This window comes from Numida meleagris, chromosome 8, assembly GCF_002078875.1.
Source record: "Numida meleagris isolate 19003 breed g44 Domestic line chromosome 8, NumMel1.0, whole genome shotgun sequence".
Taxonomy (NCBI): Eukaryota; Metazoa; Chordata; class Aves; order Galliformes; family Numididae; genus Numida; species Numida meleagris.
In genome coordinates this window covers 473,360-497,923 of record NC_034416.1, presented here as the reverse complement: position 1 = coordinate 497,923, position 24,564 = coordinate 473,360, and the positions used below count along the sequence as shown (strand labels likewise).

The 24,564-nt window shown below is 53.9% G+C and overlaps 2 protein-coding genes across 3 annotated transcripts in view; one reads left to right on the top strand and one right to left on the bottom strand.

Moving 5' to 3' along the window:
* The window catches only part of OPHN1 (oligophrenin 1), a 50,506-nt gene extending 41,951 nt beyond the window's left edge, over positions 1–8,555 (top strand). The window contains exons 19-24 of one of the 2 annotated variants that reach the window (XM_021405897.1): positions 744–891; positions 2,046–2,321; positions 3,904–4,069; positions 5,431–5,481; positions 6,214–6,264; positions 6,638–8,555. In XM_021405897.1, coding sequence (XP_021261572.1) covers positions 744–891; positions 2,046–2,321; positions 3,904–4,069; positions 5,431–5,481; positions 6,214–6,256 — 684 coding nt within the window. In that variant the 3' untranslated portion in view covers positions 6,257–6,264; positions 6,638–8,555. The remainder of the gene's footprint in view (positions 1–743; positions 892–2,045; positions 2,322–3,903; positions 4,070–5,430; positions 5,482–6,213; positions 6,265–6,637) is intronic. The other variant, XM_021405899.1, reaches the window with a different exon arrangement.
* Positions 9,633–24,564, bottom strand: part of AR (androgen receptor) — a 49,585-nt gene continuing 34,653 nt past the window's right edge. The window contains exons 4-8 of the mRNA XM_021405900.1: positions 21,120–21,407; positions 17,124–17,268; positions 16,228–16,358; positions 15,909–16,066; positions 9,633–14,713 (exon numbers count right to left, since the gene is read on the bottom strand). Coding sequence (XP_021261575.1) covers positions 14,558–14,713; positions 15,909–16,066; positions 16,228–16,358; positions 17,124–17,268; positions 21,120–21,407 — 878 coding nt within the window. The 3' untranslated portion in view covers positions 9,633–14,557. The remainder of the gene's footprint in view (positions 14,714–15,908; positions 16,067–16,227; positions 16,359–17,123; positions 17,269–21,119; positions 21,408–24,564) is intronic.

Here is a 24,564-nt window from a genome sequence, read left to right as displayed (position 1 = left end):
GTGCCATGCTGTGCTGTGCCATGGGCTCCCAGCAGTTCCTGCCGCCCCTCCGCACTGATCCGCTCCTGGAGGCCCGATGTGAATTCAGTTGATGTCCCTGGGAAAAAAGCAAAAGCAGTTGGTGTGGCGCTTTAATGTGTTGTTTCATATCATCAAAGACTGCCCAAAGGCTGTATTCTTTTTTCAGCTATTAAAAAGGGCTCTGGCATAAATAAAAGCCTCTAAATTAACCCCAACCAAATAGGTGTCATTTGAGCAGTGAGAAAAGGAGATAGAGCTGCTAACCAGCATTGTTTCTATGCCAGTATTTCATCTGAGCTAATTTGAGGGTGCCACATACTTCATTGTAAGCCAAGACCCAAGGTGTTTTTGCTGTTAAATCTCAAACAATGCAGCAGCTTGTTTGGGTGCTTGCTGCAGATTGTATCTCCTCGCTAGTGCGGAAAACTTGACGCTTCTCAGAACATATCAGATTCAAAGCTGACTTCATCTGCTCTGAGATAATTTGCTTCTGCACATTTTCTCCGTATTGTGATCTTGTTGTGTTAATTAGCGCGGTACCGCCGTGGCTGAATCAGGTGTGCAGAGGCTGCCTGTTGCAGGGAGGCAGCAGCACTGGCAGCAGCCATGCACGGCTGCAGCGCCCGTCCCCGAAGCGTGGGGCTGCTGCAGCAGCTCCCTGCCGCCCTGGGAACGCCGCGCGCTCTGGTGAGCATCATCTGAAGATGTCTCTGCCCTTACAGATCTACTCTGGCCCCCCAGAGGACAGCGCTGCCCCACCAGTGCCTCCCCCCAGGGTGGCTGCCCGGAGGCACAAGCCCATCACCATTTCCAAACGTCCTCTGCGGGAACGACATGTCTTTCTTGGGGCTTCCGTGGAAGAAAGTGGAGGTCAGTTCAGCTGCTCTCCGGCACCCTCGCTCTCCCTCACTCCTCCGATTTCTTTTAACTCCTTTTCAGGAGCAATGTAAATAATAACAGAATTGCTTTTACAAGGGCATCAGCGTGGCAGACAGTGAGTTCTGGTGTTCAGTGAGCAAGGAAAGTAAGAACTAATCATCAGGGGTCACATCGCCTCACAACTCAAACTGCACGGGGCTTTTTTGCTTTTACTACTCGCAGCATTCTGCGTTCTAAAACTTCCTTGCACACGAGAAGCCCGGTGAAAACATTCTGAGGCTTCAGAGCTGGGGGTGCAGCGCAGTGCAGGCGCAGCCGAGGCGCAGAGCTGCGGGTGCTGTGTGCTGAGTGAGCCGCGTCCCGCAGCCCTCCCCCTGGGGGTGTGCAGGGAGCTGTGCCTTCAGAGCCACGGCGGGGAGGCCCCTTTTCCCAGGGCCAAGTGAGGGGTTTTCTAGACTAAGTGCAATTCTGCTGTTAAATTCATTTGGTGGTAAGCTCCTTATTGTCATATTTAAAGGCACACTGATTTAAAATCGTGTTTCTCTCTGCATCTGATTTGCTCTAACTGTTGTTCCAAGCTGTGCCCTAGGTCACATAATCACCAGAAGAGTTGGTAAGTCTTCACCCATTCTAGTTTTCAGAGCTGTGATGTTTTAGGCATAATGCTGCAATTGTAGCTCTCTGCACTGGCACAAGATGATTGACTCAAACAGCTCTACAAAATTGCAAGACTTCTCGTTGGAGCATTTACCTTCTTACCTTGCTTGTAAATGTTGTGCAAAGTGGCAGCAGAGGCATTAGCTCCCGACCGCGCCAGGTTGGAGGGTGCAGCCCATTTCACAGCCGTGCTCTGGCAGCTGTATGTGACTCTTCAGCACAGCGAAAGGGATGAGATGAGGGATACTTCTCCTATCAGGAATGCTGCATGTTTTTTTTAAATCTCACTGGGCTATTCTGTTACACTCAGCATTGTTTCAGTGTTGTGTATTCTCAGCGTGTGCCTGAGCCCCCTGTGTTTGCGTTGCACTGGGTGAGGCTCTGTCACTGGCAGAGCAGCCCCCAGTCGCTGCCTGGCTGCGCGTCCACACTCGTTCCTAACCCGTCTGTCTGTCCCTAACTCGTCTGTCTGTCCCTTGGCTCCGCAGCAGACCAGCTCGGCCAGACCCCCAACGGCAGCATCAGCACGGAGGCCCCCAGACCACTGCTCCGCAGCCGCCTGCCCGCACCCCGGCCTGGGGGGGAGGAACCGGGGCGGCCGCCTGCGGAGCTGGAGGTGGGCAAGCTGGTGGCCAGGCTGCAGGACGGAGGTGTGAAGCTGGCCGGCAAAGCTGCCAACGGCGTGGTGAGCAGCCCTGCCCTGCGAACCTCCACGCTGCAGGCCAGGAGACCCGCGCCCCGGCCGGGCGGCTGCGGCAGAGATGGTGAGCAGCGGCACACCCGCGGCACGGCCGCAGCGGCTCAGTATGCGTTCTACGTCTGTATGATAGGTATAAATAGTGAGTTTGGGGCCAAATTTGAGTTGGTGCTGTCCATCCCCTGAAGGACGGCGCTCGTGTGTCCGTGTGGTTGTCGCTGTCCCTCACGGTGCCGGCACGCCGCTCACCAGGCGGCACTCGGTGCTGTAACTGCGTGTGTTCAGAGCTGAGCTGGGTGAGATCCTCAGGACGGTGGCTGTAAACAAGAAATACTGCTAGTTCTGCCATTGCCAAGTTCAATTCTGCACTCTCCAGTGCTTTTTAGATGTTGTCATCCTCCAAAAGCTTCACGGTCCTGTATTTAGAAAATTAAAATGGGGCTGCATGCTTGACAAATGACTCCCACATACAATAAAGAATAAAAGGTCTGTCTGGGTAGCGCAAACATAAAGTTCATCTGACTAACACTACTGGCTTAATTTAAATGTGTTGCATAAATGGTAGGTGGAAATCTGCCTCTGGAAGAGTAAGATAGTTTTCAAAATTGCCTTGTACAGCAACTACATTTAGTACTCACAGATTTGATGTCTCATTATCACACATAGCGTGCTGACAGCATGATCTGGAGACAGCGCAACAAAATCGGCTGCTGGTCCTGGGACACATAAATAGGAGAACACTGAATTAGTAATAAAGTTATATTGCAGCTATATGGACGCTTCAAAATCAGTGCTGGAACATTGCATCACGCTTTAGTGTGGACAGCTTGGGGGTAATTCTGAAAAACTGGAGAAGCCAGCAGGAAGGATTAGAAAATAGGCCTTTTATCGAGACATTCCAGTCATACAGCTTAGCAAAGAGGGAGTTCAGGATCAGAATTTACAAATGCAAGTGGAAGAAATGTGGCTAAGGACTTGTGCTGCTGAGAAAGTCTTAGGGGTCCTGGTAGATGAAGGCAGCCTGGAAGGCCACCAGTATCCTGGGCTGCATCAGCAGAGAGGTGGCAGCTGGCGAGGGGGGGATTGCCCCCCACTGCTCTGCCGTTCCCTGGAGGTGTTCAGGGCCAGGTTGGATGGGGCCCTGGGCAACCTGACCCAGAGCTCGATCCAGGGGCTGGCAGCCCTGCCTGCAGAGGGGGCTTGGAACTTGGATCCTTGAGGTCCCTTCCAACCCAAGCCCTTCTGTGATCCTGTGTTTGAACTAACACGCTGAAGTACAATGAGAGTTAGCAACTAAAAGGTTGACAGAGATCTGGTCAAGTAGCTGCAACAATTAATAGCTTACCAAATACAGGAACATTTGTTACTTAATTTCTAATCAGAAATAGGACTCTCTAGCAGGGGAGATGTCTGAATCAGAAGGTCAGGAGTGCAGCCCTTGCAGTATTTCTGAGCGACAGAAGTGGCCAGGTCTAGAACGGGAACAGTGTTTTCCTGGCTGGTCCCTAGTTCTGACTGTTGGCTGCCGTCAGCTGGAGCAGGTGGATGGACAGACAGAACCAAGCCCACTGACTCAGTAATGCATCTTCACAAACACCTAATCCTCTGCAAAGCTTCACACGCAGTGTCTGTAATCTTCTGCCTTGCAGGCGAGTACGACGGTGTCCCCAAGCCGCGGTCCCATGGTGATAAGCCTGTGATAACACGTCCCCCCGTGAGACCTCCAGACCCACCGTGCAGGGCTCCCATCCCACAGAAGCTGGAGCAGAGGCCGGACCTGATAGCAGGGACAGCAGAGGAAATGCCTTCCTCCGTGTAAGCCAGTGGCTGGGCAGGCAGCACGGTGCAGGGCCGCAGCTCAGCCCGGGGCTGTTGGCCCCAGGGGTGGGGGGAGGGCGGGGGGGCACAGGGCCACCTGGCAGCAGGAGCTGCTGCCATCTACCAGGGGTGCTGGAAGAGCAGAAGGAAAAACACCACGCTGGTTTCCAGTGCTGTTGGTGTAGGATGGCTGGAGCTCGTGCTCATCCCCTTCGATGGGCAGGGGTCTGAGTCACTTTGGAAAAGCTGTGTGAGAGCTAGATCAGGCTCTGCCCTTAGGGCACAGCTGGGGAGGAGCGTGGCCATAGCAAAAGCAAACACACTGCAGGAAAAACAAAGCTCTGAGCCTTGTCTGGCGTAGCTTTGGGGCTGACTTCCCTCTCCATCATCTTCTCAGTTACTTCTTTTCTCAGTGCAGCTGGAGCTCCCTCCCTGCCTGCCTCTGCAACGAGAGTCTCTCAAATGAGATGTTTCCCAAGAAAGGAGAGATCCTGCTTGGATCTCCATTAAGGAATTGGATGCAATTCAGCTTCATCATCAGATTTCTTCCAGTTTTTAAAGAGACAGAAACCCTGCTGTCTTCGTGGGTAGGAAAAGCAAAAAAGGAAGAAGTGACCAAATATGCAGAGTTAGCAGCACCCAGGAGCGGTTTGGCAGAGATACCACAGAGCCCTGCCCTGAGCCCCGCCGTGCCCTCACCAGGATGCACTCCATGGATTCTTGGGCTGTTCTCCCTGCATGCTCACCTGATGCTCTGCCACCAGACTTAAGCTCTAAGATCTGAGGTTCCCACCTGCCCAGTGCCTGTGGTGATAGGAGATAGCAAAAACCTTTGTCGCCAAGAAAGTCTGCTGCACTGCAGCCCCCGCTTTCTGCTGAGAGCCCCTTGTTTGGCTGCGTGATGTCCTCTGTCTTTACTCCTTAATCCGGGAAAGGTGCCGTCAGTTTCAGCTCCACGCTTGCAGGGCAGGAACGGGCTTTGCCTTCGCTCTCCTGAATCACTTGTTATAACTTTTCCTTTTATGAGGGCAGTTGGAAGCTTAATGTGACGCACGTAATAAGTGGAGAGGCCATAAAAAGTGACGAGTGCACATTTACAGCAGCAGACAGGTTTTTGAGCAAGAACATTTAAATAAGCTGTGTAATTAAAAGTGATCGAGGGCTGCTGGGTCAGAGCAGGGTGCAGGAAGCACGAAGAGGAGCTGGGAGCAAGAGGAGTGCAGAAAGACATCACTAGGAAGGGATCATCTTCAGTGTCTGCTAACTCTCCTGTTCTTTTCCATGGCACAGATGCTCTCTGATTAGTAAATGGCCTTACCAGATAATTGGAGTGACCTCCTCTCTTGTTCTGTTTGCAGAGTGGCCTCCAGGACCAAGTTCTTTGAGACAGCGTCCCGAAGGACCAGCAGGTGAGCCTGCAGCCACAGAGCTGCCGTGCTGCAGCAGCGGCCCTGCCTGGGGGCACAGAGCCAGCCCCTGGGGGGGCCGCCCATGGCTCCAGCACAGCCAGCAGGAGTTGGGCCCAGCTGAAACACCGACCTAAACAAAGAGCCCTGAGTGCAAACCCGTTCCAGATACAGGCTTCATGAAAAATTAGTCATAAATCCACTAAGTAGTAAACACATCATCACGTGTGGGTTTAAGTTAGCGTAGTCCATACTGTTCTTATGTCTCAGCCTTTGTAGAGGGCAGAGTGGGGCAGATCATGGGAGAGGTGAGAAGGGCTGGGACGTGGCAGCAGCAGGCAGCGATGGGACCCGCACGTATTGTCTGTGCAAGGCGTAGCTCCACGCGGCCGGGTGGGCTGTGATGGGGGCACATGGGCCTGCACATGGAAGCCCTCGGGCTCGGGGTGGCAGCAGGGCTTTGGATTGCAGGCGCTGTGGTTTCTGGCAGATTTCATTTAGAAAATATCTGCTCAAATAATCCTCAGTTTCCTGCTCTTAACGATCACCAAGCTCTGCCGAAAGCGCAAATAGATTTGCATGTCAGACTTTGAGAAGCTGATAAAAGTTGATTGTCTCCATTGTCAACAGTGATTTCTTCACTTGAAAATACATCGTTGAGCTGACTGCTACCCGTCACTCTGTTTATTTGCATTCATTCTTGTTTTCTATTTTCTTTCACTCCGTTGCGCTTAGTTCTTCATCTCCACAAGGCAGGATCCCAGGTGATGAGAGCTGAGACTAAAGGTACGTGCTTGTAACAATAATCAGCCAAAACCACGTGGTTGTCCTCAGTTCAGCAGACGGGGTGGTGGGAGTCCAGGGGAGGGAGTGGGATCTCAGAGGAGGGGTTGGGAGAAATGTCCTTTCTGCTGGAGACCCTTGACAAGGGAAGGGTAAGGAGTAAGGACTCGGGGTGGTGCGTGCTCTCCGTTGGCGGGCGTTGCTCAGCAGACCCAGCCTGCTCTGCTGCTCCTGAGCTCCTTGCTGCAGCAGACAGGGGAAACAAGAGCACTGTGGAAACAGCGGTGCCGAGACCTGGGTTTATTCTGGTTCTGGGTTTGCTGTCACTGATGAACATACACTGCTGCACGCTGCCACGCTTGTTTTCTTCTTTCAGACAGTGCAACCATCTCAGCCCAGCTAGACCGAGGAGATGTTCTGTGCTTGTGAAATGGACGTGTCACAGCTAAGACTTTTCCAGTTCAAATGACCTGGAGAGCAGCTATCATACTGGACGATAATTTCAGAGTGTGCTGTCAGAAGTGGCTCAAGAAATTAGGAGGAGATAAAAATGGAGAGAAGGCCATTGCCACACGTTTGTCTTGAACTGTTCCCAGCCCTGTTGCCATTGCTCTCTGCCCGCGCAGTCGGGCAGGGGCCGTCCTCGGGCTGAGAAAGGGACAGCGGAGGTGGGAGCTCTGTGCACCTGCTCACGTTTTGAAATAACCCTGGTGAAGGGTGACCTTGGACAGACGTCACAGTCAAAGTTCAATATGCTGATTCCCCGTGCTTGGATGCTGGGGAAGAATGACCGGCAGTTGCATCCTTGCCTCGAGATGCTCGTCCCCTCCACCACGTTCTCCTGGCTCACGAAGCAGTGGTGTGCTTTTCCATGTGCGTTACTGGCAGCGCTGCTCGCACTAGGGCTGGCAGGGCAGCAGGAGCCACCGGGGAGCAGTGAGGCACAGCCCTGCTCCTCCTGCAACTGGAGCTGCTCCCCACGGACCCAGCAGAAGTCTCAGAGGCTGCTGTTATTCTGCTGAGCCAGCACAGAGGGGAGGAACTGAAACTCCAAAAGCATGGGTCAATGCCCAACATTTTTCTAAGGGGAACACAGTTTCTTGTTTGCTTGTTACATTAGTTTCCAATCCAAGAGATCTCCCTCTCTTTCCCTCAGCAGCAGTATTGTATTGATGCCTGTGGCCTGGAAGGGGAACGCGTTTCTCCAAGCCGGGACCTCTCGCAGCGCCTGTGTAGAGGTCTGCGGCTCCGGCCGACATCAGGGCTCAGCACTGAGCCGTAGCACTTCCCTGCTTTCTGTTACCAGTCCAAAGGCAGCTTCTCTGTTTTCAGTGACTTCCCTTGGGCGCCGGGAGCATTCCCAGGGCGGTTGCAGACATTCCCGTCAGCGCTTCCCAGGCGCTTCGTCCTCCCGGGCCCAGTGCAGCTGTGTGGGCCGGAGGCTGTGGCCGCGCTCTGTGCTGTGTGGGTGCTTGGCTCTGTGTGTGTCTCACCCCTGCCTGCTTCCTTCCTGGCCGTGGTGCTGGCCTTCACCAGGCACACGAGCGCTGTGTCCGTGGTGCTTCCGCTCCCGTGGGCTTCTGCAGTGCCCCAGCTCCTCGCTCCTGTACTCGTACTCTGCACAGTGGCATGGAACAGTGGCTTTAAAAAAAAGGCGTAGTGTCACCACCTAGACTACATGACATGCAGCAGCATCTCAGGGCTTCTCCATGCTAAGCTGAGCCCTCTGCTGCACCCTCTCGTGAGCGGACGGGGGGTGAGCAGCATCAAACCGGAGTGCATTGTATTTCTGGCCACACGTCCGCCCTCAGAGCTCAGCATCGAGTGCCCAGGGCAGGGGTGCTCCTTGGGCATGGGCAGCTTCGTCCCCAGAGCTGTCACAGCCGTCGTGTCACCCCACGCTGCTCCCCATTTCTGATCTGAGGACCGAGCTGTGTGCAGTGGCAGCTGTTGGTTCTGTCCCAGTGCTCCAGAACCAATCCAGCACCGTGCGTGTGCCCTCGCACCGATGCCTGTGGGACAGCAGTGGAGTCTGAAAAAGGAAAAAGCCGAGGCTCATTGTCACCCTCAGTGCTGTTAACAGGGGAAGGAAGTGGCTTATTAAGAACACGTCTCAGTGTCCTTTTAAATGTGTTTGTCGCACGTCTGTGCTGGCTGGGGTCTCTGTGCTGGGCCGGGCGTGCAGCCGCTGCATTGTGCTGTGCTGGGGGAGCCCGGGCTGTCAGCGCCGCAGCCGTTTGGTCCCAAAACAGCGCACAGAGCTTCGATGTTTATAAAGTTTCCATGAAGTTAAATGAAGTCCATGCGTGGTTTTTGCCTTCTGCAAACAATGCCCAAACGTTGCACGAGCCGCCCGCGCTGCTGTGCTGTGCAGATGGGGCTGCCGGGCGCTGCGGTGCCCGCTCCTGTGTCCAGGGGAGGCAACGGGGGGAGGAGCCCCGCACCCGGTCCCGGTCCCGCTCCCGCGCTGCCCTGGAGCCGCTCACAGCCCCCCGCCCCCTGCGGTCCCTGCCGAGGCCAAGGCCGCGTTCGCTGCGTGCCGCTCTCCCGGGGCTGCGGTTCGCCCACGGCCGTCCCGATGCGTGCGCGCTGGGCAGCGCCCTGCAGAGCCCCCGAGCGTCGCTGCGCTGCCCGCCGGCGCGGGGCACGGTGACCGGGCATCCCCGCAGCGCCGCGTTCCTGCTGCTATCCCGTGTCAGCCTGCGCTGCGGTTAGCGGGGCGGCAGAGCTCGCCTCAGCCCAAATAAATGACTCCCAACCGCAGCCCTGTGGGGCGGCTTTTTTTTCTCCTTGTTTGTGTTTTTCCGGAGAGCACAACGCGTTTCTGATGCTGTCACCGATCTGAAGGGCGCCGGCCGGGCCCAGCGGGACCGTTCTGCCGGGGGGGGAGGAGGGGGAAGGGGGGGTGCGGGGAGCAGCCCCCACTGCAGCTCCTGGCAGAGGCACGGGCTGCACTGCACACTTCTAAAGCATTTCCTTACCTTTAACATCTGGCCGCTGACTGCTGTTCAGTTTCTTCCATCAGCAAACACCTTTCTGTGTAGGACTGCTACAGTAGTAGAGTAGCTTGCCCAGCAAGCTGCTCGCTCCTGCTGTGTTATCAAAGGGCCCATCCACAGCTGCCACCACCATTAATTTGCGGCTGGCTGCAGATTTCCTGATGCAGTTCACCTGGAGGCTGAGCAGCAGCAGCAGACGCTTCAGGTGTGGGCAGAGCAGGTGGGGGGTCTCACAGTGACCAAACTGTGACCCCGTGCAGGGGCTGGTCCACAGCTGTTTCATTACCTGCAGAGCACGGGTCCCTTTCATAACCACGTGACAGAGGAATGGATTTACAATTGCTCGTAAAGATACTGAGAGCAACAACGAAGGAGGAGGACACTGGCCTTTATTAGCGCCTCGCTTCGAGAAATACATTAATCAAATGAAATTTATTCTTAAAAGACCCAAAGAGACATACATACATGAAGAGATCAGTCAGCTGATGGGTGAAGAAATAACAGCTCAGCCGTATAATTAATAGCAAAAATCTGGCTGTGAAAAATAGCCTCTGTGAATTACCCAGCGCACAGCCTCATCCATTTAGAAATTACCCAATTATTCCTGGCATCCTCAACATCTATTATTTGCTACACTGAACAGCATTTCTCATGCACATAACTGAAATAAAAGCTGAATGCAGCGCACAGCAGCGCTCCCACAAACAAGACTCTGCCTGTACTGTACTTTGAACAGCAACAGATCTGAAGTTACAAGAGAGCCGAGCGCGGAGCGGGGCGGTGTGGCCAGAGCACGGCACGGGCCGGGGGCTGGGAGGAGCCAGGCGTGGGCTGGGGCGTTTCATTGCCCCCAGTGCAGCGCAGCGGGTCCTGTCTTTGTCCTGGGCTCCTCCGGTTGGTGGCGATGTCGGGGTCGCATCCCACACCGCGTCTCGTGGCAGCGCGGTGCCACCGCTGCCCGGCCCCAGTGGCAGCGTGTCGTAGGTCTCTGTTTTCTGTGTTCCATGTATTTGGGGCAGGTCATAGTTCCAATCAAGAAAAACAACAAAGAAAGTGAAAACAATGGCAATAGTCCAACCGCTGTCTTTTTCTAGAAGCAGAATTTGGCCTCAAAGGCCACGAATTCGGGCAAAGCGCCGTTTCTGAGAAGCGGTGGAAAAGGCTACGGAGGTGCAGTGACATTGCACCCCTCACAGAATGACACGAGTGCTCCAGCAAAGCAGCAGGCGTTGCAGTGGGTGGAGGCCGGCACGCAGCAGCAAAGTCCCACCGGGCTGGGATGGGGCAGGATGGGATGGGATGGGACGGAGCTGCTGCTCAGCTCGGAAACCAGCAGCGAAACAGTGGCAGAACTGGGCCGAGTCCGTGGGTCCCCGCTCCTTTTCTTTTGGTAATCCCATGGAGATTGCTCCAGGACTTGACTTAGCAATGGCGAAGCAAGCAGTCACAAAGGCATTGTGCTCAGTTCCTGCCATGAGTACAGCTGCGGGCTGGGAGTCCTCCCCAGGAGGAAGGCACCAGCAACGGGCTTTGGGGCTTGTTGCAAAGGAAATAAAGTGTAACAATATAGAGAACTCTTTTTATTACAGAGACAAGTTAACAAATAAACCAGCGTTAAATTGCCACAGAACACAAAATACCCGGCACAGAGAGCAGCTTATTATAAATTTACTGTGGTTTTATGTTTGCTGCAGATATGTACTTTTTGAATCATAAATGCAGATTTTTTCCTGCTCTTTTCAATAGGGATGAACAAAAGTCCCTCCTTGCTTCCTCAAAGCAGAGACCAGAAGGGGAGAACACGGCTGTGGGCAGGTCACAGCCAGAGCCGTTGTTCTGGAGGCCCACGCCTCCCCTGGACGCAGCGCTGGAGCAGCATCCTGCAGCTTTGTGCCAAGGGTGGGTGGCAGCCCCACACCCCCAGTCCTGGGGCACAGCACCGTCCCCAGCAGCCAGGGACAGGCGGCGTCGGCACTCGGCTGTGGCCGCTCCCATCAGGCAGCAGGAACCAGAGCGATTCCAGCGGTCATTACGTTGTAAGAACGTATTTCTGTGCCTCTAAAAAATCTGCTTAGAAACGGTGAGAAAACAGGCGCAGCCCCAGGATTCCGCCCTAAAGCGCACGGACGCTTTGTGCAGCTGAGGAAGCAGAGGCAAAGGGCGCTCCTCACATGCAACCCCGTCCCAGTCGGCCAGACCCTGTGGAAGGGGAGCTGCACGCTGGGACCCCCCCGTGCGCTGCATCCGTGCCGTGCAAGGATGGGCCTGGGAAACCTGGGCAGTGCAGAGCCCCAGAACATAAACCAAAAGCTTCTGTTACTATTGGCACCCGCTGCCTCACCTCCGGATGAGCACCCAGGTGTGCTCAGCGTGCGGTCAGAAAGAATGCTCATCAGCAGTACATAGAACAGCTACCTCCAGCAGTATAAACGGGGGCATGCCTATATATATGTATACATATGTTTAGCATAAGCTTGCTATCAAAATATCTCGGGGGAGATCCCCGCGGCAGTGGCAGCTGTGTGGCTGTGGCACACGGCCCTGGCCCGGCTGGAGGGTGCAAAGCCGTTCTGTGCACTAACAGAGCTGAGCTCCCCAGCACTGACCCGCTGCTGTTCCTGGCCCGTGTACAGGGCAGGGTGCTCCCTGCTGGGGTTTAACTCTTTTTCTCCCAGAGCTGAGCAGAAGGCTCCTCCCGGCGTGCAGGCAGCGGTGTCACAGCAGTGCTGGGCTGTGCCGTGCCTTCCCAGGGAGCCCAGGGTCTGAGCTGGCCCTGCACTGGAGCGGGAGCTGCGGGGGCTCAGCTGGGACCCCCATGTCAACTGTGACAGGATTAGGATGACGGTGAGATTCTCTTCACTTTATTAAAGCAAAAATGGACAAAAAAATGCAAAAGAAAACAAAGAGTACAAAGATATACGGCGGGATCTGGACTTTGGTATTTCTTAAGCTTTTCTTTGTTTTCAGTTCCTGCAGCAGCCAATGGAAATAAACCAAGAAACAGCGTTCATCTCCCCCTGGCAAACACACACTCAGGTGCTACTGCCCCCGGCTCCCCCATCCTCCAGCAACCCCTCCATCAGCATTGCAAACAGCCAGCTTGGCGAAAAAGCGCTGCAGAAATTGACTTTGAAACAGAAGAGGCGCAGGGCACATCCCAGGGCCCCGCGTGGGGCTCACACCACAGAGCCCCGCAGCACGGAGCAGCAGGGAGCATGGGGCGGGAGCACGGCACGCAGCTGGGGCACAGCGTCCTGCACAGCCCCACTCCCTTCGCAGCAGCAAGTGGGTGCAAGTCCCTGTTAAATCTGGTTTCTTCCCCATCTCCCAGCAGAAAAATACCCAGCAAGATGCACTTACACTCATTAACTAATGAAAACCTTACTGACAAGAGCTTATGCAAAATGTAAGGCCCTCCAAAGAGGCTAATTAGACTGATCAAAAACATGCTCCTGTTGATGACAGGGATCAGGGTGTTACCAAGCCACTTATTCATCATATTCCTGTGCTAACGGCCAGGAAACATTTGAGAGCAGAGGAACAGACCAGCAGGGCCTCCCTTTGACTCATTTGCACATATGAGCAGATCACACCGACACGGAAGGCGCAGCGATAGATGCTGCTGAGCGCACCAGGACCTGCAGGTTGTGCCCGCCCACGTGGGGGGGCCTCAGGAGGAAGAGCATGAGCACACGTGCCAGGAGAGGAGATCTCATTGCCAATGGCTGTACAGAGAGAGCACTGGTTCAATAGTTCTGTGGCTTTTTTCCCACCTCCTCCCTTGATGAAAACCCTACAGCACGATTGAAGAATGTCTGTAACATTAAATGCTTGTTCCTGGCAAGAGCTTGCGAAGAACCCGGCTGTACCCATGGGCTGTGCCTGCAGAGCTGGCAGTTATGCTCAGCTCTAGATGGGTCCCAGAAGCAGAAGAACCCGCACAGCAGCCAGGAGGCTGTGCCCGTGGCAACCAAGGGGCTGAACCCGGCTCCCTTTGCTTTCAAAGACACCTGACACGCGGCTGTGATGCAGGGGCACAGAGTGCAGCGCCTGCCCCTGCCCCACTCCCTCTCGCATAGGGAGCTCCGCAGCAGCAGCAGAAGCATTGCCTGTGCCATGTGAGCACAGTCTGCCAGGTGGAGGCTGGGGGACTGTCCAATGCCCCAGACCACTGGGAGCCATCAGAATCAACCTCTGATGCGTCTCACTCTGAACGAGGCGCCCACATTCCCTGGCACATGGCTCCATCCCTGTGTGGTGCTGTGCAGCTGCAGGATGGTGCCACCACTGCCGCAGGTCGTTACCGCAGCCATCTCCCAAAGACGGGGCTAACGAGCGCAGTCACCGATCCCACAGGACCAGGCCTGGCTGCTTTGCTCCCGGGGCGCCCACCTGCTGCCATGCAGAGCAGCTCGGGCAGGCGGCAGATGGGTGAGGGAGCTGAGGAGCTGGGGAGCTGGCTGTGCTGGCACCCGGCGTGAGCAGAGCAGGGCAGGAGCGCAGGCAGGGGTTTGGCTGCTGGGGGTCCGAGAGGCGTCAGGCACTTGTGGAGGCTGCACGGCCGTGTCCGAGCAGTTCAGGATGGGGATGGGAGTGCTGAGAGCGCACCATGGGTGGGCAGCATCCAGCTCTCCTCAGGAGCAGCGCCCCAGGGGGAAAGCGGTGGCCATCGCCACCGGAGCCTTGCAGAGCCCATCCTCCCTCCAGTGGCCGCGTGCTGGGCCGAGCAGTGTGGGGCTGAGCAGCCCCGCATGGTGACTGCCAGGTGCCTTCCAGCTCTGAGGGGTTCTCTCATTCATTGGGTTGTAATTCATTTCCACCCCTCAGCTGTGCTACTGCAGTATTCAATGCATCTGCTTCCCAGCACCGTAACGCAAATAAGAAGTCCCAGAGGAGGCTAGTAAAGGTACCCACACCCAAACTTAGAGGGTCAGCCTGTGCCTCACCTTGTTTTGGTTTATGGAAATACAACAGCTGGTGGCACAGCTCCCACTCTCCTATGGCCCCGGGCCACTAAAAGTCACTGCGGAAAACAGCGGAGAGAGCACCACCAGGTGCCACGGACAGCGTGTCCCAGCGCACCGAGCAGCCCGACCCCAGCAGAACTTCAGTCAGAGGTATCACAGGAGAAAGAGAAATCGAAGGAACCCCAGCAGGGAGGAGTTTGCTACTGTCTGCCTGGCGGCACGTCTTCTCTTTGGAGGGGATTCCCCAAGGCACTGCAGTACAGTAGTGCAGGAACGATAGGCAGAGGTGGCTGAGGCAGAGGCGATGTGACTGGGAGCCCCTCCGGAAGATCACTCCGCGTGGAAGTAGATGGGTTTCACTTTTCCAGACAGGATCTTGGGAACCTGCACAGAGATGATCTCGGCCATCATTTCCGGGTAGTCCACACTCACCATATGGGCCTTAATTAAAAGATCAAACGTAAACTGATGCAGATCCTTGGCAATCTAGGAAAGAAAGAAAGTTTGTTAGGGAAAAATTCCCCACTGGGTGATTTCTGAGGGAAGGTGCAGAGCAGGGTCAGCAGGAACAGCACAGCGCAGCTGATCCAGGGCTGCCCTCCGCATGGCTCCCTGCTGGGCCAGCAGCAGCGTTATGGATGGAAGCCCCCTGAGGGCGGTGGGTAACGTGTGGCCCCTACACACTCAGCAGGGACTGAGATGAACTTCCCACGGCGGTGGGCCCCTGTAACAGCAGCATTTCTCACTGTTACAAAGACGAGCCTTGCCTTGCCAGGTGAGTAGACGCTGCTGGCTTTACTTACTGAGTTACTTGTAAGTTTACTAACTATACGGGCAGGGGGCTGCAGCAGAAGGGCCAAGATCCCGCTTCACCAGCAGAGCTCCAAGCCACAAACAGTGGTGTTTCTTTACCTATGGAATCGGAATTGGGGCACTGTGGTTTCTGCTAGGTGGCGATGGACGAGAATTGCCTATCAAGACTTTTTCACTGCTAAAAGAGGCAGCTCAGGAACCCAGGCACAAGAGCAGCTGCTGGCAGTGACAGACCCGCAGCTGTCACTCCCTGAGCACTGTGCTGCTCTCTTCTCTCTGCTGCCCAACCTGGGATTCTGATTTGGGAAAGTTGCCCAACCATCCCTGCAAAGGTGTGTTTATAGGTAAAGAGCAAACCGCATCACAAACGCTCTGACAACCTTCGAGGGACTAATTTGCTCTACTTCACAAGCTTGCAAGGCGCACCTGTGACAAGTGTATCTGAATTAGTCTATTGCACTGCACTCTTTACTCCATAGAAGGAGCCCTGGCTCACACAGGCTGATGCTCCTGATTCCAGCTCAGCTGTTCCAGAACAGCAACAAGACAGCGGGCAAACTCCCACCTCCTGCCCACCCATCTCCTCTATTTTTAAGGGCAGGAGGACCTGGATACAGCCAGGGCGGTGCACAGCCAGCAGGATCGCTCCTGGAGATGAGCGGCACACAAGCGTCAGTAAAAGAAACTAAAGCAGCAGCTGCAGGTACAAACATGAACACAGTGCCCATGTCTACAAGGGCAGTAATGTCATCTCCCAATGCTTTTGCAGGGACAAGATCCCTCCCTGCTGCACTCCCAAATTCTTGTTCCCCAATTAAATCTGCTAACTGCGAGCTGAGCCCAGGCAGACCCCGTGCTGCTCTCTTACAGGATGCACGGAGTCCAGGACCTTGGTGAGCTGGTAAAACCGCCGAGAGCAGGAGGTAGGGTTCTTCCTCTTGCAAGCGATGATCCGGTCGAGTTCCTTAATGTAGTTCATGCGAAGTTCATCAAAGAGCTTCTGGTTCTTCAGGCCATCCACAGGAACTGGTGGAACAAAGAGAGGAAACAGTCAGAGCTGCCCTGAACGTGGAAAGAAGAAAAGAGCCACAGGAAAACTGAAGGAGCGGTCAGTGCAGAGCACGGGGAGCCCTGCCTGGCTGCTCCCTGCAGCCCGAGTCTGCTGAGGGGAGGACGTGAGCACTCACTGATACTGAAGAAGAGTAGAGCCTTCATGCAGAGAAACTCCTGGGGCGTGATCTGAAGCCAGCCGAACTCCTGCGAGAGCTGCCGCATCCGGACGCACTGGCTGTACATTCTGGACTTGTGCATCCGGTACCTGGGAGGAGAAGGGCACGGCGGTGGAGGGCAGCTCGTGCTGGGCCCGGGGGCACCGGTGCTTCCCTGAACCAGGACTGAGCTCTGCCTTGAGGACGCTGATGGCAACAGGCCGGAAGGCAGGAGAGGAGAGTTTTCTAAAACACACCTGCGTACCCCTGCGTGTCTGGGGATGGAGGGCTACGTGGCTTTGCCAGGTCTGTGTGACCCTCTGCCTTCCTGGAAGCAGCTGCAGTGATTCACCACGTTTCGTTACCCCGAAGGGACACGAAGCTGAGCTCAGCCCTCACACAGAAGCTGTGTCCTCACTGCTGCGCTCTGTCACTCTTTGTAAGCTTTTCTGCCTTAGCGTCAATAGAACCCGCTCAGCTCAAAGCTGACACTACACCAGAGGGACATCGCCAGGAGCTGGGGGAGCTCACTGCACGCCTTTGTCTCTGCTTCTGCAACAGACCGAGCCTGCTGGGATCAGCAGCCCCCACCCCCAGGAGCCAGGCAGCACTGCAGCCCCTCGCACCCACACCAGGGGCTGGTGCTGCCGAGGGCACGGCGAGGGAACAGAAAGAAGGCACAGGGAGACACTGCAGCTCTCCTCGTCACTCCTGCAGGCTGCTGCAGCCCCTCTTGGTTTGGGTCAGCTCCCAGAGCCAAACCGCTCAGCTGCACAGCCCGGAACCGGTCGGTACAGCAACCCCCTTGCCTTGTTCTCATTTCTCACCCAGTCTGACCCAGGCAAAGGAACTTCAGCCTGCTGATTTGCACTTACTCATTGAAGACTAAATCTGGAGCAAAGTAAAGCATCCTGGAGTTGACATTAGTGAAAGACCTCCAACCCATGGCAAAAATCATGAGACCCATCCAAGAATACTGGATGATTGACATCTGGTCATCCACGTGCAAATTGCGAAATCCTGTTCAAAAGAAAAGAAAACCACAACAAAGGGATGTCACAAATCAATACAGAGCTCCAGCAGTTCCTGGAACTGTCCTCATGCAGCGGCAGTCAGAGGCAGAACCAAGCCCTCGTTAACCCGTTACTTCTTTTGGGTGAAGTTCTGGCACTCTTAGAAGTCACCATTATCTCATTTTGAGAAAATCGCATGTTATTCCAATCAAACATTAAAACAATTCCAACACCGTCAGCGTGTAATTATAATCCACAGTACATGATTACATTCCACTGAAGCGAGCATCTGTCTCTTGCTTGGAAAGCTGTCAACTGCAGACGAGCACAAGCGGTGCTTCACTGCTGCCTGGGATCGCTTTAGGACCGTACGCTCCCCTTCCAGCTTTCATGACACCTGCCCCAGCAGCTCAGCCTGTGTGCAACAGAGCCCCTCCGCCCCCAGCAGGTGCCTGCTCCCCGAGGGCTCCCAGCTGCCCGCTGGCAGGACTGCAATTCCCGGGAGCCACGCGCAGTGTGTTTGCAGAGCACAGGTAGAGATGAGGCATCTGAGCAGCTCAAGCAGCACAGAATCACTCATATTCATCTCTAGGACATATCTGCATTGGAATTTCATATCTAATTAAGCGTTACATGCTGCAAAAAAAAAAACCTTTTGACTTCTCCAGCGTATCTGTTCCGAGATGAATTCGTTGCACACTGATGTATTTCCATACACAGTGACAGTCTGCTGGGATGTTCTCCTACTCCGTTCTCGCTGCTGTCCTTTTCACCGCCCGCCCTCTGGCAGGAGCTGGAGAGGAGCCGTGCTGCTGCAGCCTGCAGGAGGGAGCGCGGCCGCAGGAGCAGCGCAGGAACAGCACCGAGCCCCGGGACGGGCACCTCATCCGCCTGCTGTGCCCTCATCCCCTGCCAAAACCAACAGGCTTTGTTTTCCTCCCCTTTTAAATTGCTCTTTGAGGGAAAAAGATATCGTCTTCTCAGAGGGAATTAACAGACCAAGGGGTGAGCGGGGAGGGATCTCTTTGGGTGGCTGTTTCCATATGCAGCACGCTGAGCACCAGCAGCGCCAATGACTCAAGAGCCTCTGCAGGCTCCAGTTCTCACCCACTAAGCCTGGCTTTCCCCTAACCACTGCACTATCGGCTTTCATTATTGGATGTATTTGTTCCACCTATTCTTTTTATTATGAGAGGGATTTTGGTGCCCTTATTCATTAGCTTGTAATTATGACGTTCACTAAAAATATTTGCACAAGCTTTATCCATGTTTAGAGAAAAGTATTTGAGCACAATGTTTATTAATATAGGATTCGGGGTTTGCTTTCTGCACGCCCAAGAAAACTGGTCCCAACAATGAGCAGCTGACATCTCTAAGAGAAATCATCACCTTTGGGTTCCAGGCTGGAGCGCCTTGAAGTAAACCTGGTTTTCAGAAACCAGATCCCTGTCCCTCCCTGGAAGCCTGCTATCTCTGGGCATTGCAGATGATGTATGGGCAGCATCACTGCTAGAGGAGTAACACAAACCCACTGCCATAATGCAGCGCTCAGTTTCCAGTACAGCATAGCCAAGGAGACCCACAAGCTGATATCTTCTGCAGAGAGCAATCACAGCAAAAGTAGTATTACCTTTATGGATGACTTGAATGAGATAAAAGCATAATCGTTTTCCGGTAAATAACCATAAAGTAGCAAAGTTAAGAAGTAAATTCTTTATCTTCTCTCTTGATATATAGAGCTGTGTCAGAGTTACATCTCCCTAAGAGATCAGCACTTGAGCACCTCATATGTTACCTTAAAGCAGCGCTTCTATGAAAATAAACGCTCATTTGTTACCTTGGAAATGTGATAGTCCAGAGAATGGAAAAAGACACACAATCCACTGCATCCTCACCGCTTCAGAGAGAGTTAGATACAAGGTAAGGCAGCCAGTTAAAATGATTTTTAAACCAATGCGATCAAGCACCAATCTAAATTAACAGTAACATCTTAACAAAACTTTTATATACATACGGTGAAAGGAAAACTGGGATTTGACCAGAGCTTGGAATTCTGCATTCCAGTAGCTTTCTTGGCAAGCTGTGGTTGGTTTATCTTTACAGGGAAAGCACAATTTGGTTCTACCTGACATGGCAGGGACGGCTCAGAAACGTTCCTGCTCATGGCAGCCTTGTCTCTGGCACCCCAGGATACTATTAAAACTTTGCTGAACACAGCGCAGCAACACCTTGCACCTATTAATGGCCCCAGGTATACAGATTCAGCGTGAGATGCAAAGTTCATCCTCATCCATTAACCAGTGTTAATCCATTGCTGTGACACCTGGCCAGCGCTGCCTGGCAGGAGGTGCCACCGCCCCTGCCCCCAGCACAGCACTCACTGTGCTCACAGCTCCGCAGGGCACAGGGCTGCTCTGTACAGGCAGCCAGAGCCGCTCTCAGCGCTGGGCCAGGCGGGCGGCAGAGGCAGTGTGGCTGCCCAGCCCTGCATCCTCCCAGCCCTGCATCCCCTCTCTGCCAACCACGCTCAGGCCTGTGGCCACCCAGCAGACCCAGTGCAGACCCTTCCACTTTGCTAAACACACAGGCATCCCGCTGGTTTAAACTGGCTGGGTTCTGTTTCCATTACTCCTCTGTCTGCACTGCTTCCAGCACGTCGCCGTCCCCTCGGCCCACCCGGAGCCAGGCTGTCCCGCCAGCCGGCAGAGCCCAGGGCTGAAAGCACCCCCGCTGCGTCAGACAACGAACAGCTTCAGGAACTTCTGGCCAGCAGAGCATCCCTGGCTACCCAACAGGATGCTGCGGGCTGTGGGGTGGTGGGGAGCTCTGCTGGCTGCCTGCACAGCCACCTACAACCACCAGCTGCCACCACCAACAGCCACCAAGCACTGACAAACGAGCTCCCTCCAGAACTGCCAGAGTGCAGCAGGAGCAAAGGAGCCACATGACCATAGCCTGGAGCACAGAACAGCAACAACGCCATAATTTTTTACTCCTTCCCTGGAAAATATCAAGAGAGTGACTAAGTGGTAAATTTGTTGTTATTACTGCTGAGCTCTGCTGTTGGCATGTGTCACAGAACTACCAGGAGAACGCCGCAGATAACGGATCGGCACTGCCTCCGCCTGGGGTTGGTGAAGCTGATGGGGACGCTGTGGTCCTGCCAGCAATGAGCTCTGCACAGCGTGGCACCCAGGGGGCACCCCCACTGCTGTCAGCAGCTTTTGGAGGATGGCTGATGCCCAGGAGTGGGCAGTGAGAGCATCCCCACGCACAGCATGGCTGAGCCGAGCTCTGATGGAGGCCAAGGGCACCACGGCTCCACAGCGGTCCCATCACCTGCAGAGGGGACCATGGCCGCATGAGGACATCCCAGCACCCACAGCACATAATGTGCAGATGCTTATCTTCTGTTTAGAGAAGAAATCTGCAGGTTTGGTTCAAACAGCTCTGGAAGTGGAGCAAAACCACTGCAGTGAGAATGGAAAGAAAGCAGGACCCTGAGACTCTAATTAACAGCATCCCTCCATGTGCACTGGGAAGATGGCGTGTGCCCATGTGATGTCACATGCCAGGGCACCGCCAGCACAAGCAGAACCCAAAGGCCTGAGTGCTTTTGCTCTCTGTCACATCTTAGCCACCTTTCCCATGGATCAGCCACTGAAAGGAGACAAACCTGGCATTGCTGCAGTCTGGCTTTGGAGGAAGTTACTGGGACAGACACCTCATGGGAGAGCTCCCCAGGAAACGGGGCTGTGCAATGCAGGTTGCAGACCACCCCCCTGAGCCCCCCATCGAGGCGCAGCACACAGCGGGCTGCTAGGACAGTGGCAGGGCTGGGATCTGATCCATCCTCACCTGGCAAGGCCTTTGCCCACTTGACGACGTAGATCAGCTGCCTCTCCCCGAGCTCGTTCAGGCTGCTCAGCAGGTTGGAGAAGGAGTCTGGCTGGCTGTTGTCATGGCCAGCACACACCACAGCAGGCTCGATGGCTTCCAGCACATTGAGGAAGATGGGCTGGCACTCAAAGCCATCAATATGTGTCATCACCATCTTAGGAGCTTGCTCCTCTGTGGGGCTGGATGAGCTGGCTGCCTCGGCTTCATCTTGTGTCTTCAGGCTGCCCAGCTTCTTCAGTTTGCGGGCTGTGGAAAGGACATACTTTAGCAAGATACTTAGAAAAGGCTTGAGGCTTCTTGGCTTCCAGTTCCATCGGTTTTGTTGGCTTGCAAACAACAAAAGTGAGAGCGACGAGACGCAGCAATGCATACAGTGTGGGCACCATGTACAGACAGAGGGGAGTACACACTGTACAAAGAAAACTGTTCATTCATTAATCTTCTATGAAAAAACAAGCATCGTTTACATCCTCAGCCACCACTAGTCTCACATTAACTCCAGTTAGAAATGGAGAGGAAGAACTGGGAAAGAGAGAAGTGGATTGACTCAAGTTGGGGTTCCACCAGCCAGTGTCAAAAGGAATTCGTGCAGTGAGCCCATGGGGTCAGGACTGCAGGCAGCAGATGGATGTGCCCACGGCCAAGTGCCCTGGTTGTGATGCACCAGGCTCTGAATTACGTGTGCTGGTCTGCTCTAAGACATCCTGGGAGCTCCGCACCTCTACATTCTTGGAGCATTAGTGGTTACCTAACCCAGCGCCTGCAGGACAGTGCTCAGCACTGCACAGGTTGGCAGGCTGCTGCAGAAAGGAACCGCTTTCATACTTCACTGGCTACAAAAAGCTCTAATTAATTAGAGGAAAAAAAAAGCTGATCGCTTAATTCAAGCGGAGAATATAACATCAAACCAATTGGCTCCCACATTACATGATGCTTATCTCAGGTTTCCTTTCAGCTGTAATTAGAAAAATAAAGCAGCAAAACATAAAAACGTCAACTTAGAGAGCAGCTTTGTAAATCAGCTCAAAACGCTGATCTGCAAGGAACATACTTTGTATGATGTACTGTAATTAAGACAGGCTGCTCTGCAGAAAAAGGAGAGGAAAACTAATAAAAATAAAAGAGAGCAACGGGAAAACAAGGCTACAATGCGGCGTGATGTACTGCAGCGCCTGTTTGCATGGGTCACAGGCGAGGCAGAGCAGCCGCTTCTCCTCTCCCTTCCCTCCAAGCCTCACCAGCACAAGGACCTGCGTGCCCTGCAGCTCCGTGCTCCATGGCGAGCAGCAGCCCTGCACAGGAAGGCACGAGGCAGAGTGCTCATCCCCGCTCCCAAACCGCTGCTGGTGGTGAGGGCACCAGGGCAGCCTCCACCCGCGGCAGCAGAGCTGCCCAATGGCCGCACTGCCTCCAGCAGCAGGGTGCTGGGGGGATGCACGCAGCGATGGGGGATGCAGCGGGCTCAAGGAAACAAAACCAACCAAACCCTTTGTTCACCTTTGGAAGACAAAGTGCCAGTAAGGGCCCAGGAATCTACAAAGCCAAACCTGTACAGAACACACACATATCTTGGTCTAAATATTGCAATCTTTTCCTTCATTTTTTTCCTTAAACATTTTAAATCGAATTGCAGTAAGAAAAGAGCAAACAAATAATGGTGCTGGCTCAGAGGCTGCGGTCGTAAATCAAAAGAGTGGGGCAGACAGCACTGAAATCGGATAAGAACTGTTCTTATTGGAGGAACCTTCTGTCTGTGCTTTGCAGGAGCTCTTTTTCCACAGAATTTCCATGGCTGCATTGCTGTGTTAGCAGATGGAGAAAGATTCAGAGTCATTATGCAGGCTGACCTCTATGGCCTTCAGTAGGATGCTCTGGGTTGGGAACTATGAGTTGTCCTCCGAAACTCCACTGCTGACATGGCTCTACTGGAACCTTCACATTTATTTAAATCTGAAAACGCTGGGATCCGGGCAGGTACCCGACCCTCCTAACACACACTGCTTGCACATGGACTTCAGCCTCAGTGTCACCTCCCCCGTGCAGGAGCCATTCCGATGGTAGCTGCTACGCAGCAGCTGCTGGGAATGAGAATCAAAAACAGAGGAAATGCAAGAACACTAAAAACAGTTTCCTCTTTCAGTATATCTCCAAAATACTCCAAGAGCATTACAAACATCTGATGTGGGGTTTATCTCTCCTAATTTTAGAAATCTCCAGTGCTCATTAGCACTGTTACTCCCTTGGTAATAGCGTGCAGCAACAGATACCCAGATTTGATTTCCACTTTAAGGACATCTGCTCTGTTACACTGTCCCAGGGTGAGCCAAGCCCAGCAGCAGCCCGTGCTGTCCCCCCAAGGCGCGGAGCAAAGCCTGCTGCTCTGGGGTTTGTTACGGGCACATCCCACTCGGAAGCCTTGGCACGTCATTATCGGCTCAGCAAGCCACATGTGCAGCGCATCTGAGGTTCTGCTTCTTGTCTCATTTATCAGTTATGAATTTGAGAGGGAGAAAAAGCAACCCTTGGATGACTATATGATTATATAGTATCATGATAAAGTCATCGTCACTGCAAAAGTGATGGGGGAGCCCCTCATGTAGCAATCACAGAAGTTAGACACCTTTAAGTGAACTGAACTTGGCCAGCTTTCAAGCAGCAGTTGCTGGAGAATTGGCCGAGGAGCTCTGCGTTACCTGCGCTCGCCTCTCACAAGTGCTGGGCCAGGGGGGTCCTGGGGAATGGGAGGGAGAGCCCCTACCCCAGGCAGGACCTGGAGGTCTCGTCAGCTCCGGGCACTGCAGCAATCAGCTGCACTGACCTCAGCTCTGGGCAGAGCAGCAGCAAATAACACAGGTCTCGCCAAAACCTGATCCTGTGAAGCTACCGATAATCCTTCCGGCACGTAGTTTTAAATTTGGATAATTTTAGTTGATAATTACAATAGTGTTAGCATCCTAGACCCGTTTAAGAGATCTGACTAAGCCTGGCCCACGTTAATTAAATAAAAAACAAACCAACTAGAATGATAAAGTCAATACATTACTGCTGAAGTGACTTCAAATCACCCAGGTAATACATCTCACAAGTAATTACAAGTTGAAATGACATCAAACAGGTCTGCTCTTATGAGGGTTGCTCTTGGCCCCCTCTAGTGCACATTTACATTCATTCCAAAAAGAAGATTAAACATTTCCACTAATTAAATCTATAGGGCAATGCGAAGATGGGAAAACAGCGATGAACCTTAAGGACTGATCACCGAGCAGCTCAGTCAGCTCTCCTGCCAAGCTCTGCCTGCTTCCCAGCAAGCAGGTGCCCGAGGCAGCAGAGAAGCGAGCTGTACTCCAAGCACGTTGGGCAGCATCCTGAACTCCCCAAAAAGCTGATGGAGAAACACAGACCT